The 15000-nt window shown below is 42.9% G+C and overlaps 1 protein-coding gene across 1 annotated transcript in view; it reads right to left on the bottom strand.

Annotated features, from left to right (window-relative positions):
- LOC143294910 (trafficking protein particle complex subunit 13-like) overlaps nt 1-15000 on the bottom strand; it is an 87288-nt gene that overhangs the window by 11668 nt on the left and 60620 nt on the right. The window contains exons 2-4 of the mRNA XM_076606429.1: nt 5050-5218; nt 758-842; nt 228-358 (exon numbers count right to left, since the gene is read on the bottom strand). Of these exons, the coding sequence (XP_076462544.1) occupies nt 228-358; nt 758-842; nt 5050-5218 (385 nt within the window). The remainder of the gene's footprint in view (nt 1-227; nt 359-757; nt 843-5049; nt 5219-15000) is intronic.

The raw sequence follows: 15000 nt of genomic DNA, 5'->3' as shown, positions 1-15000 counted from the left end.
GCACAATACAGTACAGCACAGCACAACACAACACAGCACAGCGCAGCACAGCACAGCGCAGCACAACGCAACACAGCACAGTACAGCACAGCAAAAGTACAGTACAACACAACACAGCACAACACAACACAACGCAGCACAGTACAGCACAACACAGTACAGCACAGCACAGCACAGCACAGCACAACACAACACAGCACAGTACAGCACTGCACAGTACCACTTACATGTGGGTGCCCAGTTCTTTGACGTCATGATGGATGACGTCATCGATGCTGTGGTCAGGCAGGAGCTCTGTGATTGGTTGGTCCTCTCGTGACGTCAGACTGACGCGTTGTGATCCCGTCTGCAGATCTGCCTGCACGGTCGTCAGCTTCTGTTGTGCTGTGCTGTGTTGTGTTGTGTTGTGTTGCGTTGTTTTGAGTTGCGTTGTGTTGAGTTGAGTTTGTTGTGTTGCGTTGTGTTGCGTCGTATTGTAGCATGCTGTGTTGTGTTGCGTTGCTTTGTAATGTGTTGTGTTGCATTGTGTTGTATTGTGCTGTGCTGTGTTGTGTTCTGTTGTAATGTGTTGCGTTGTATTGTTTTGTATTGTCTTTTACTGTACTGTATCATACTGTTAGTAAAAGAAGAGTAGAGTGGGAGAACCAGTAACAGAGAGACAGACAATCAGACAGAAGAGACAGACAGACAGACAGACAGACAGGCAGGCAGGCAGAAGAAGAGACAGACAGACAGACAGGCGGACGGACGGACATACCCTGAGCGAGATGTCTGTGTAGGGCTGGTCGCTGTCGTTGTGGACACTGATGAAGCTGGAGAAGGTCTCCCCCAGATAGATGTTCCTGGAAGTGTGTCCAGTCAGTCAGTCAACCAAACAACCAGTTCATCAGTCAATCAGTCAACCAAGCAATATCATTGATTTTTTATCAATTCATCATTCATCTTCTTCTTCTGCGTTCGTGGGCTGCAACTCCCACGTTCACTCGTATATACGCGAGTGGGCTTTTACGTGTATGACCGGTTTTTTTTACCCGTCACGTGTAGGCAGCCATACTCCGCTTTCAGGGGTGTGCATGCTGGGTATGTTCTTGTTTCCATAACCCACCGAACGCTGACATGGATTACAGGATCTTTAATGGGCGTATTTGATCTTCTGCTTGCGTCTACACACGAAGGGGGTTCAGGCACTGGCAGGTCTGCACATATTTGTATTTGTATTTGTATGTCTTTTTATCACATCAGATTTCTCTGTGTGAAATTCGGGCTGCTCTCCCCAGGGAGAGCGCGTCGCTCCCCCCCCCCCCCCCCCCCCCCCCCCTTTTTTTTAAAAATTTTTTTCCTGCGTGCAGTTTTGTTTGTTTTTCCTATCGAAGTGTATTTTTCTACAGAATTTTGCCAGGAACAACCCTTTCGTTGCCGTGGGTTCTTTTACGTGCGCTAAGTGCATGCTGCACACGGGACCTCGGTTTATCGTCTCATCCGAATGACTAGCGTCCAGACTACCACTCAAGGTTTAGTGGAGGGGGAGAAAATATCGGCGGCTGAGCCGTGATTCGAACTAGCACGCTCAGATTCTCTCGCTTCCTATGTTGACCTGGGAGATCGTAAAAATCTCTACCCTTTACCCACCAGGCGCCGTCACCGTGATTCAAACCCGGGACCCTCAGATTGAAAGTCCAACGCTTTTAACCATTCGGCTATTGCGCCCGTCAATCCATCATTCAATCAACCAACCAGTCAGTCAGTCAGTCAGTCTGTCCTCCGTGGACACAAATTCCATTTCCATTCCATTCATTCTCCTGCCCGGGATGGGCGTAGAGGAGACATGAGGGACGATTCCGTAGTCAGACGACGCCATCCGGTTCTATCTTCTGCCTGTCGTATCAGCGTAGCGCTATCCATATTGGTCCATTCCTTGATGTTGTCCATCCAGCATTTGGCTTGCCTCCCTCTTCGCCTACCACCCTCTAGCGTTCCCTGTAGAACTGTCTTTTGCAGTGAATTGTGGCGTGTCACATGCCCGAACCATGACAGCTTCCTCCTTTTGACCACTGCTAAGAGTGGTTCCAGTGGACCCACTAGCATAGTTATTTGGCTCTTGACAAAGTCATTGGTCTTTCTGTCCTTCCATGAGATTCCAAGCAGTCGTCTGAAGCATTTTGTCTCAAACGTCTGGACTTTCCTAGTAGTCTCTGCTGTTAAAGTCCAACTTTCACATCCATACAGCAGTATGGATAGCACCAGGGATCGGTACAGTTTGATCTTTGTTGGAAAGCTGATCTCTCTGCTCTTCCAAATATTGCTGAGCTTAGCCATTGCTGATGTTGCGATCGCTATCCTAATCTTTATTTCAGTTGTTGAGCGACCGTCGTTTGTGAGGGTGGTGCCGAGATATTTGAAAGCATCCACTTCTTCAAGTTGTTGTCCGTTTATGAAGATTTGAGCTTGGGTGTTGGTTGAGCTGTTTACCAACACTTTGCTTTTCTCGGTGCTCACTTCCGGACACAAATAGACTTCTTGAAAGAAGGTTTGAAAGATTTAAAGTCTGGAAGTTTAAAAAAGAAAAAAAAACCCACACCTTTTCAGTAAAACACTTGACTGTTTTTGACCCTTGAAGTAGTTCGCTAACGTGGCGATAGCTTTGAGATGGCCTTAGTTAATGGTTGGCTAAGCTGTAAGCACCATAATTTGATTTGATTAGTCAGTCAGTCAGTCAGTGGGTTAAATGAACTATAATCGTTGATGGAGACTTGTCTACACTCATCGATGTGAGTGGAAGCGGGACATTAAATAGAACTATAATTATTTCCTTCGTCAATGGAGTGGTTAATTAATTATCACTGACCGATCTTCACCTGATCCATCGTTAATCAATCGACCAAACCAAAGACCGTGTTAACACACATACAGACACACACACACACACACACAGACAAGACATACAAAAATTAATGCGCACACACACATACGCGCGCGTGCATCTCCTCTCCTACACACAGATGGAGATACATACAGAGAGAGAGAGAGAGAGAGTGGGGGCACAGAGAGAGAGAGAGGAAAGAGAGAGACAGAGAGAGGGCGAGAGAGAAAGTAAGCACGCGCGCGCGCGCGCGCACACACACACACACACACACACACACACACACACACACACACAGCACACTACACCACACCACACGTCCCCCCCCTCGCCCGCACCCCCCAACACACACACCCTCCCACACCCCCTCTCAAAGGACAAAGAGAAATAAATCATTTGACAGTTCCCAGAGGAGACAGCTGTGTGAGGGTGCCGGTTCTCATGAACAATGCACGTCCAGACATCTCTAACCCGTTGATTGTCACCCCCCCCCCTCGCCCCCCGACCCCCCCGCTGCCCCCCACCCACCCACCACACCCCTCCCCAAACCCCCCACCCCCTCTCTCCACAGAGCAACAACGTTGTCTGTGAACTCCCCTTCCCATAAACACACGCAGACACACAAACACAGACACAGACACAGACAGACAGACTCACACACACACACACACATGCAAGAACGCACACATATACACACACACGCACGCACACACAACACATACACACACACACACACATACATCACACAGACACAAAAACACACACTCGCACATGCTTGCACACGCTCGCACACACATGCACAAAAGCACTCATACATACACATACATGCGCATACACACACTAACGGACGAACACACACACATACGCATGCGTGTAAATATGCTCAAAGAAACACACACTGCACACAACCACATCGCTCCGCCTCCAACCCCTCCTCCCTTCCAACATGGCAAAATGGAAAAAGTTTCTCCACTTTCTGTTGTTCTCTCTCTCTCGCTCTCTCGCTCTCTCTCTCTCTCTCTCTCTCTCTCTCTCTCTCTCTCTCTCTCTCTCTCTCTCTCTCTCTCTATCTGTATGTTACTTTGTGTTTCTTACTGACCTGCTGTTTTTTATGACATGCTCCATGTGATATGAGGTTATCTAGTCATTAGTTAATATTGTTTTATTTTCGCTCTCTCTCTCTCTCTCTCTCTCTCTCTCTCTCTCTCTCTCTCTCTCTCTCTCTCTCTCTCTCTCTCTCTCTCTCTCTCTCTCTCTCTCTCTCTCTCTCTCTCTCTCTCTCTCTCTGCATGTTACTTTGTGTTTCTTACTGACCTGCTGTTTTCTATGACATGCTCCATGTGATATGAGGCTATCTTGTCATTAGTTGATATTGTTTTATTTTCGATCTCTGTGTGTGTGTGTGTGTGTGTGTGTGTGTGTCTTATTTGTTCTTGTTGTTGTTGTCATTCGATGTATATGACCACCCGCCCCCCCACTGTTTTGTGGGTTTTGGTGTGTTTTTTGTTGTATTTCCTTGATTAGTTTATACGTTTTCTTTTCAAGGGTAGGATGACAACAGGCCGATAAGTGCCCATTCCCTTTCTCTCTCTCTCAAAAAAAAAGAAAAAAAAAAAGTTTCGATTTCAATTTCGATTTCAAATTCTCTCTCTCTCTCTCTCTCTCTCTCTCTCTCTCTCTCTCTCTCTCTCTCTCTCTCTCTCTCTCAATGTGTTTCTCGTATTTTCATTGAACCTTGAATGCCAATGTTACTGGTAGTTTAGAATGTATGCCGTGCAGTGAATTAACTTTATATTCAATCTGGAAAATGACCTCATACTTAATAAGAAAAAATAGTTCGTATATACTGTGTTTAAAATGAAGTCACTTCATAGTCTGTAAATGAGCTGCTGGATTACCCATCTCCTCTCCCCCCCATCCCTCTTCCCCATCCATCTTCCCCTTCCCCAATGTGCATGTATGCCTATGGCCGAAACACATTAAACCGTCTGAATCTGAATCTCTCTCTCCCTTTTCTTTCTTTTTTTTTTTTTTGTCTTTTCTATGTGGCATCTATTATCCTATTTTCTCCCACTCTTTTTGTATGTTTCACACTCATTCATTCATTCATTCATTCTCCCACTAGTGCGTTCGTTCAATCAATCATTCCATCCTTTCGTTCAATGCACTCCAGTCATGACTCCACCAACCCAAAGTTCTGAGGCAGCAGCAGGAGATCCCCCAAAGGGAAATAATCCAAACCACGTGGTCTGGCCCAATCGGATTGGTTCAGCTGCTGAATGACGTCACCGCAAAGGTCCCGGGGGTCACTGATGAGGGGTCGGAAGGTCATCAAGGTCGGCTTGGTCAGCCGCATCACTGGACAGACAGTGACAACGACGGTCATTTTCCACACACACAGACTCAAGGCAATTTAACAACAGACGATGAAATCAATGATCCTGCCTGATATTTGCGCCCAACAATTTTTTTGACTCACTTGTGCAAACACATGTGTGTGTGTGTCCGTGTGTCTGTGTGTCTGTGTGTCCGTGGTAAACTTTAACATTGCCATTTTCAAATTTGGCATAAAAATAGGAAAAATTCAGTTCTTTCCAGTCATCTTGTTTAAAACAATATTGCACCTCTGGGATGGGCACAAAGAAATAATAAAAGAAGCCTAATTATATGCAAACTGCATTTACTGCTATATTTATATTTTTTGTATTCTCTAAACTTGGCACTTTGATCTCTTATTCTGACACAACAACAAGAGCAGTCATTATTATCATTTTTTGTTCAAACAGGAACTTCTTTTGCTAAGCAAAATTATTTATTTTGCAAACGTTTTGGTGCAGATAGTAAAAAAAAGGGACATTACTCTGTAATTAATGCTAGGGGACGTAATTTATCACAAGTGAGTCTTGAAGGCCTTGCCTCTCTTGTTTTATATAGGGTAGTTTGAGTGATACAAGGTAAACAACAGCTACAGCAGCAGCATGCTGTCTATGAGGGTAAAAAAAAAAAGAAAAAAAAAAGAAGAAGAAGAAGAAAAGATAAACAGTTGTCAGACGACTGGCGACAGGGCCAGCAAATGTGGCCTGGATGATAATTGTGTTTCATCCGTCTTCTTATCTGGATATTTGGATAGCGGTGCTTCAGAGAGAATGGAGAGAGAGAGAGAGAGAGAGAGAGAGAGAGAGAGAGAGAGAGAGAGCTCACACATCTTAGCACCTTTCTTTCAAAACATAACCACAAAACGTACGCCTGTTCTTGTACGTTGCCTATTTCTAGTTCAACTCTAAGTTATTAAGTACATTATTATTATTATTATATATATATATTTTTTTTTTACGAGTTCCTAGTTCTTTTACAAGTCTTTATCTCTTTCTCCCTCTTCTCTCTGTCTGTCTGTCTGTCTCTTTCTGTTTCTCAGATGCCCCACTACCTCCCTCTCTCTCTGTCTCTGTCTCTGTCTCTCTGTCTCTCTCTCTCCAACCCCTTTCTCTCTCTCTGTGTGTCTCTTTTCTCTCTCTCCCCTCCCACCCTCCCTCTACCTCTTTCTGTCTGACCATGATGACGAAGTCTTGTCATCATCACGTTCAGATAATTATAGCTAGACCCGCAACCGGCTCCACACGTAAAAAGGAATATGAAAATAAAAAAAGAAGGGAAAATAGAAAATAGAAATAAAACCATCGGCTTAATGAAGAACTTTGGAGACAGTTTCCCACATTCCCTGTGATCCCTAATGGCCTTAAGCCTCTTAGTCCCCCCTGCTCTACGATTGACTTTTCCTCAAACTTTCCTGGAAATCGATACAGTGATATCATGAAAAGCTGTTTCAGATGCCAGACAGAGGGAGGGAGGGAGGGAGGGAGGGAGATTAACGCGAACTCTGGTTGTTTTTTTTTTATCGCAAATGTCAGGGCTCACATGCATGCACCCACACTCATAAACATGCACCCGCAAGTTTCTCTCTCTCTCTCTCTCTCTCTCTCTCTCTCTCACACACACACACACACACACACACACATAAATATATACATATACGCAAGTTTCTCTCTCTCTCTTTCTCCTCTCTCTCTCTCCCTCTCTCTCTCTCTCTCTCTCTCTCTCTCTCACACACAAACACATATGCACACACACACACACAAATATATACATACACGCAAATTTCTATCTCTCTCTCTCTTTCTCTCACGCACACACACACACACACACACACACACACACACACACACACACACACACACACACACACACACATATATATATACACACACGGACACACACACACATATACACACAAAAGCACGTGTGTACATAATTGCACTCAAAGACAATCACATACACCACACACAACCACATCGCCCCACCCCACCCCCCTCCCCGTACATGGCAAAATGGAAAAGAATCACTGAAAATGTCGCATGTCAGGAAATCGAACTTGTATAAAAACGCAAGCTGTGTGTGTGTGTGTGTGTGTGTGTGTGTGTGTGTGTGTGTGTGTGTGTGTGTGTGTGTGTGTGTGTGTGTGTGTGTGTGTGTGTGTGTGTGTGTGTGTGTGTGTACGCGCGCGCCCGTGAGTGAATTTATCTGAGGCCCCAAGACCATCTCTCTTGGATTTTGAAGACCATACCTATAATCAATTTCGGATACATCATTCCCTGTAACTGGCCTGCATGAACTCTGTCGGTAATGTCTACACCTCACGGTATTTGGTCAGCTGGTCTTTTTTTCTTTTTTTCTTTTTTTTTATCAAAAAACCTCATTTCATATCACTCGAGCTTATTTGAATATTTGACATGAGATACATGTAAGTGGGTCCCTGCATTCCGTGGGGGGAAAAGCGGAGTATCGAGGAAGAATTAGTAAATGAGATGCGCACACATTACTCAACTTACACCAGAACATTAACAAAACCCAGACATATGCACACACAATCTGAAATACTAAAACGCGCAAAAAATGTACAAAGTACTTCCTTACAGACCTAATAAACATATACAAAACCGAAAAATATATACACTCAATGGAAATGATGTCCATAGCATTTTCTAGAAAATGGTACCCATATATAAAAATGATGGAAGGCAACGAGGAGGAATGACAACCACGAATGTAACGTTTGTTCTTTTAAAAAAAAAAATTCCTTTCATTTATTTACTTTTTTTATGCAGTGCATAGGACTTTATTTGTGTGTGTTTTTTCTGTATAAAAACAATGTTGTTTTGTTGTTTTCCTGCTTTATAGTTGAAATAACGTTTAATAACAAGTAATATTAATAATTACAAATACAATTTTTGTATGTCCGCCTGTATGTATGTAATGTATGTATGCATTCATTAAATGTTAAACTTGAATAAAAATGTTCATTAAAAAAAAAAAAAAAAAAAAAAACGCGCAAAAAGTGTCCTTCTACAGAAAGCACAGACAGACAGAAGTGTGAAAGGGTCGTGAGAGAGCAGCAGGGGAAGAAATATCCCCGCTTCTTCTTCTTCTTCTTCTTCTGCGTTCGTGGGCTGCAACTCCCACGTTCACTCGCATGTACACGAGTGGGCTTTTACGTGTATGACCGTTTTTACCCCGCCATGTAGGCAGCCATACTCCGCTTTCGGGGGTGTGCATGCTGGGTATGTTCTTGTTTCCATAACCCACCGAACGCTGACATGGATTACAGGATCTTTAACGTGCGTATTTGATCTTCTGCATGCATTTACACACGAAGGGGGTTCAGGCACTAGCAGGTCTGCACATATGTTGACCTGGGAGATCGTAAAAATCCCCACCCTTTACCCACCAGGTGCCGTCACCGTGATTCGAACCCGGGACCCTCAGATTGAAAGTCCAACGCTTTAACCACTCGGCTATTGCGCCCGTCTATCCCCGCTTCAAAAGGAAGTGCACTCATTCCCCCAGTCCCTCTTCACAGTCATCACGACCATGCACACATCCAGACTGACCGTGTATGTTTGTGTTGTTTTGTTGTTTTCCCGCCATTGTTGAATAAAATGGCTTTAAAAAAAAAAAAAAGGAAAAAAAAAGAAAAAAAAAGTGGGTCCCTGCCGGTCGACAGAAAGTTACTTTCAAGAAGGAATGTATACTGATGATTGCAGACGTTTGAATGTTGTCATTTGAAATAAATAGATGAATGAATGAATGAATGAATGAATGAATGAATGAATGAATGAATGAACGAATGAAAGTTGGAGAGGAAAGGTGTGCGGGAAGTTGTATATGAGTCGGGTCACTGAAACAGGGTAGGAATAAAAGATGAATATTTGAAATAAATTTGTAGAAGCACAACAAAAGAAAGGCGCTTAACAGACTTCGTAAAAGGATAGTCCTTAATCTAACAAGAGAAATAACGGATAATTATTGTTAAAAAAAAAAAAAAAGGTATTAAAAATCAGCCTTCCAATGACTGAAGATGGCACACTCTCTCCGAGTCCTGTTATAAATACTGATGATTGAAGACGTCCAGCTATAGTTATAGGTGCTTGAATTCAAGTCTAAAACCTCGTCAGTTGACTCTCAGACTTCGGTCCGATTCGCAGACCAGTTTTGAGTTTAGCTTTCAGACTATTATCAAATCCATTACGGACCAAGTATTGTTCAAATGTCAAGTGCATATGCTTTTGTAACCTGACGATTAAGCATATAATTTTTTGACTGTAGCTTGATAAAGCCTTATGTACACGAATGTGTGTCTTCACAAGTGACTGAGAACGTTGATGTTTTTGACTTTCTGCATCATTTTCAGTAGTTTCGCTTGTAAGTTTAACGACTTCTCTTTTACGAAGTCCTTTAAGTAATTTCCTGTAATTGTATTTAGATTTTTTTTTTCAAATTTCACCCTCATTTCACCCTCATTTGCCCAGTTTCCCCCAACCCTCCATTCATTCAAATCTCCCACACCTTCTAACCGATAATACTCAAATGTATTCATAAACACTTTAACAAAACGTTTTCAATCACCGGTATGTGTGACGGGACATTAAACAAAAAATCCTCCTCCGATAGTATGAATTTTCACGTTTGAAAGGTCATCATTGAAAAAAAAGAAAAAGAAGACGGGCGCAATAGCCGAGTGGTTAAAGCGTTGGACTGTCAATCTGAGGGTCCCGGGTTCGAATCACGGTGACGGCGCCTGGTGGGTAAAGGGTGGAGATTTTTACGATCTCCCAGGTCAACATATGTGCAGACCTGCTAGTGCCTGAACCCCCTTCGTGTGTATATGCAAGCAGAAGATCAAATACGCGCGTTAAAGATCCTGTAATCCATGTCAGCGTTCGGTGGGTTATGGAAACAAGAACATACCCAGCATGCACACCCCCGAAAACGGAGTATGGCTGCCTACATGGCGGGGTAAAAACGGTCATACACGTAAAAGCCCACTCGTGTGCATACGAGTGAACGTGGGAGTTGCAGCCCACGAACGCAGAAGAAAAAGAAGACAAAAATGAAAAAGAAAAAGAAAAGTTAGGAGAGGAGAGGTGAGAGGTGGGCAGATGGAGTGGAACTGAATAGGAACTTTTCAAATTCTTCTCCTTCTTCTTCTTCCTCTTCTTCTCCTCCTCCTCCTCCTTCTTCTTCTTCTTCTTCTCCTTCTTCTTCTCCTTCTTCTTCTTCTTCTTCTTCTCCTTCTTCTTCTTCTTCTTCTTCTTCTCCTTCTTCTTCTTCTTCTACTCCTTCTTCTTCTTCTTCTTCGTTCGTGGGCTGCAACTCCCACATTCCACGTTCACTCGTATGTGCACGAGTGGGCTTTTTACGTGTATGACCGTTTTTACCCCGCCATGTAGGCAGCCATACTCCGTTTTCGGGGCTAACTTTTCAAATAAACAGCAGTACAGTTAAAGAAACAAGAGGCAAAGCTTTCAAGACTCACTTGTGCTTCACGCTTTATCCAGTAAAGGAATGAGGAAGAGAGAGAGAGAAGAAGAAAAAAAAGAAAAAAATTTAAAAAAATCGTTGAAAAGTGCTCTGTGTTAAATATGATATACGAAATAGCTTGGAAGAGAAAACAAAAGCGAAAAAAAAAAGAAAGAAAAAAAGTATGCGAGCAGGATCGAACCATGCATGTTCAGTTCCGAAGCAAGGAGACAAATCCCCATTGCTGTGGCGCACCGGACGTCAATTGATTAATTTTGATATTATAAAGCAATGTTGACGTTTTCTTCTTCGTAAATAGATGTGATTGTAGTGGACTTGATATTGGCATGACTGTGAAGATGTTTTTTCATTCTATGCTCAAGCCAAATTTGGTATTGGTAGACAAAGTTTTTCCAGAGAAAATGGCAATGTGAAACACAGACACACACACACACGCACGCACACACACACACACACACACACACACACACACACACACAGACAACCGAACACCGGGTTATTACATAGACTCACATTGTTTACACAATTGAGTCAAAAAGTACTCAATGCACATCGTAACAGGGACAGTCCGTAATCTAACAAGAGAAATAACTGACAATGAATGTAAAAAGTCAGAAACATCAACGCTCCCAGTGATTACTGGTGACACACTTTCCAGTAAAGTGTGAAGGAAAGTTGCTTTTAGTTTACAACAGGAATATTTCTCTTCAGCTAGCAGATTGTATTGTATTGTTTTGTCCTGTTCTGTGTTGTATTGCATTGGATTGCATTGCCCAGTTCTGTATTCTATTCCATTTGATTGCATTGCCCTGTTCTTTATTGTATTGCATTAGATTGCATTGCCCTGTTCTTTATTGTATTGCATTAGATTGCATTGCACTGTTCTGCATTGCATCGCATTAGGTTGTATTGCATTGTTCTTCATTGCATTGTATTGCATTAAATTGCATTGCCCCGTTCTGTATTGTATTGGATTGCATTAGGTTGCATTGCACTGTTCTGCATTGTATTGCATTGCATTGCATTAGATTGCATTGCCCTGTTCTGTATTGTATTGGATTGCATTGCATTGCCCTGTTCTGTATTGTATTGGATTGCATTGCATTGCCCTGTTCTGTATTGTATTGGATTGCATTGCATTGCACTGTTCTGTATTGTATTGGATTGCATTGCACTGGATTGCATTGCCCTGTTCTGTATTGTATTGGATTGCATTTTCCTGTTCTGTTTTGTATTTGTATTGCAGTGGATTGCATTGCCCTGTATTGCATTGCATTGTATTTGATTGCATTGCAGTGGATTACATTGCCCTGTACTGGACTGCATTGCCCTGTATTGCATTGTATTGCATTGGATTGCATTGCCTTGTTCTGTATTGTATTGTATTATTTTGTATTCTTTTTTTTTCACACAACAATTTCTCCGTGTGAAATTCGGGCTGCTATCTCCCAGGAAGAACACGACACTACAGTGCAACGCTACCCTTTTTTCCTTCTCATTTCTTCTGCCTACGAGTGCATTGGTTTTCCTTTGAAAATGGATTTTTGCATAGAATTTTGCTAGAGAAAACCTTTTCGCTGCCGTGTGTTCTTTTACGTGCGTTAGGCGCAAGTTAGCTGCACACAGGACCTCGGTTTATCAAACGATAAAGAGTGGTAATTCTCGCCATACACAACTTCAAGCCAATGCTGCTTATGCTACTGTCGACCTTGGTTTATCGTCTCAACCGAATTACGAAGCTTTATGATTTTAGATAAAAGTTAAGCTTGCTGCAAACCTTATGATCTCTGCACAGAGACGAACCAGCCGCGGTTTTCGCTGGTGCCTTGAATGCTAAAGAAAAGCAAACAAACCACAGCTTTGTTAGAACTATTCTTGACTTACGTAGCATTCGTGAGAGAGCACAATTCTCATTAGCCTAACATTACCACCTTCTCTTGTTGTGAGAGTCCTGTCATTCTGCATCGGACCGGAATGTATACACCAGGGTTGAGTTTTCACGCTCCAACCTTCCTTCTCAGAAAAAAACAAAAAGATAATGAAGACTTTAACTCACTCAGTACGGCCAGTCCTCTCTTCTCCTCTACACAGACCCCTCGGATGTCCAGTGGGTGTCTGAATGACCCAACCTTTAGCTTCCGTCGTCAGAATTGTGGTATTCTTTGTCAACATTCACCTCTGCAGTATAAGAGCCTTCCGCTTGCAATATTTTGATGGTGGTTATTGGGGTGAAACGCTGTTAACGTCGTCTCTTTCGCCGTTCGTATGGAAAGACTTTAATGCCTGGGTTTATGACTGTTCCTATTTCTGCTGCATCTTGCATCATCCGGCAAAGCACTTTTGGCTTCAGAGGTTCATAGCATTGTGTTTGTGTATGCCTGCATGTTTTTGTCATTAATTTTGTGTTCTGTTGTACAATATTGTGTTTGTGTATGGCTGCACACCTTTTTCCACTGGTGTTATGTTCTGTTGGGACTGTGTTTGTGTATGGCTACATGCCTTTGTCATTCGTGTTCTGTTGTACAATATTGTGTTTGTGTATAGCTGCACACATCTTTTCCACTGGTGTTATGCTCCTTTGGGACTGTGTTTGTGTATGGATGCATGTTGTTGTCATTCGTGTTCTTTTGTACAATATTGTGTTTGTGTATGGCTGCATATATCTTTTCCACCAGTGTACTGTTCCTTTGGGACTGTGTTTGTGTATGGCTACATGTTTTTGTCATTCGTGTTCTGTTGTACAATATTGTGTTTGTGTATGGCTATACACCTCTTTTTCATTGGCGTAATGTTCCTCTGGGACTGTGTTTGTGTATGGCTACACGCTTTTGTCATTCGTGTTCTTTTGTACAATATTGTGTTTGTGTATGGCTGTACACCTTTTCCACTGGTGTTATGTTCTGTTGGGACTGTGTTTGTGTATGGCTACATGCCTTTGTCATTCGTGTTCTGTTGTACAATATTGTGTTTGTGTATGGCTGAACACATCTTTTTTTACTGGTGTAATGTTCCTTTGGGATTGTGTTTGTGTATGGATGTATGTTGTTGTCATTCGTGTTCTGTTGTACAATATTGTGTTTGTGTATGGCTACACACCTCTTTTCCACTGGTGTAATGTTGCTTTGGGACTGTGTTTGTGTATGGCTACATGTTTTTGTCATTCGTGTTCTGTTGTACAATATTGTGTTTGTGTATGGCTACACACCTCTTTTCCATTGGTGTTATGCTCCTTTGGGACTGTGTTTGTGTATGGCTACACACCTCTTTTCCATTGGTGTTATGCTCCTTTGGGACTGTGTTTGTGTATGGCTACACACCTCTTTTCCATTGGTGTTATGCTCCTTTGGGACTGTGTTTGTGTATGGCTACACACCTCTTTTCCATTGGTGTTATGCTCCTTTGGGACTGTGTTTGTGTATGGCTGCACACACCTTTTCCATTAGTGTTATACTCCTTTAGACTGTGTTTGTGTGTGGATGCACACTTCTTTTCCATTGGTGTTATGCTCCTTTGGGACTGTGTTTGTGTATGGCTACACACCTCTTTTCCATTGGTGTTATGCTCCTTTAGGACTGTGTTTGTGTATGGCTACACACCTCTTTTCCATTGGTGTTATGCTCCTTTGGGACTGTGTTTGTGTATGGCTACACACCTCTTTTCCATTGGTGTTATGCTCCTTTAGGACTGTGTTTGTGTATGGCTACACGCCTCTTTTCCATTGGTGTTATGCTCCTTTAGGACTGTGTTTGTGTATGGCTACACACCTCTTTTCCATTGGTGTTATGCTCCTTTGGGACTGTGTTTGTGTATGGCTACACACCTCTTTTCCATTGGTGTAATGCTCCTTTGGGACTGTCTTTGTGTGTAGCTACACACCGCTTTTCCATTGGTGTAATGTTCCTTTGGGACTGTGTTTGTGTGTGGATGCATGTGTTTTTCATTGGTGTTCTGGTCTTTCCTACACTACTTTCTTCCCAATCCTATCTCATTCTTTGTCTCTGTGCTCTCTTGTTTACGGACGCTTGTTTTCTGTTTCTTCAGTGTTCCATCGGTGTTTTGAGATGTGTAGCGATTCTTGCTGCTTGTGTGTGTGTGTGTGTGTGTGTGTGTGTGCGCGCGCGCGCGCGCGCGTGCGTGCATGTGTGTGTGTGTGTGCGTGCGTGATTGCGTGCGTGCGTGAGTGAATGAGTATGTGTGTGTGTGTGTGTGTGTGTGTGCGCGCGCGCGTGTGTGTTTGTGTGTCCGAGTGTGTGTTTTTGACAATG

Source organism: Babylonia areolata, chromosome 20, assembly GCF_041734735.1.
Source record: "Babylonia areolata isolate BAREFJ2019XMU chromosome 20, ASM4173473v1, whole genome shotgun sequence".
Classification (NCBI taxonomy): Eukaryota; Metazoa; Mollusca; class Gastropoda; order Neogastropoda; family Buccinidae; genus Babylonia; species Babylonia areolata.
The sequence above is the reverse complement of the archived record's forward strand: the minus strand, read 5'-3'. Positions and strand labels throughout refer to the sequence as shown.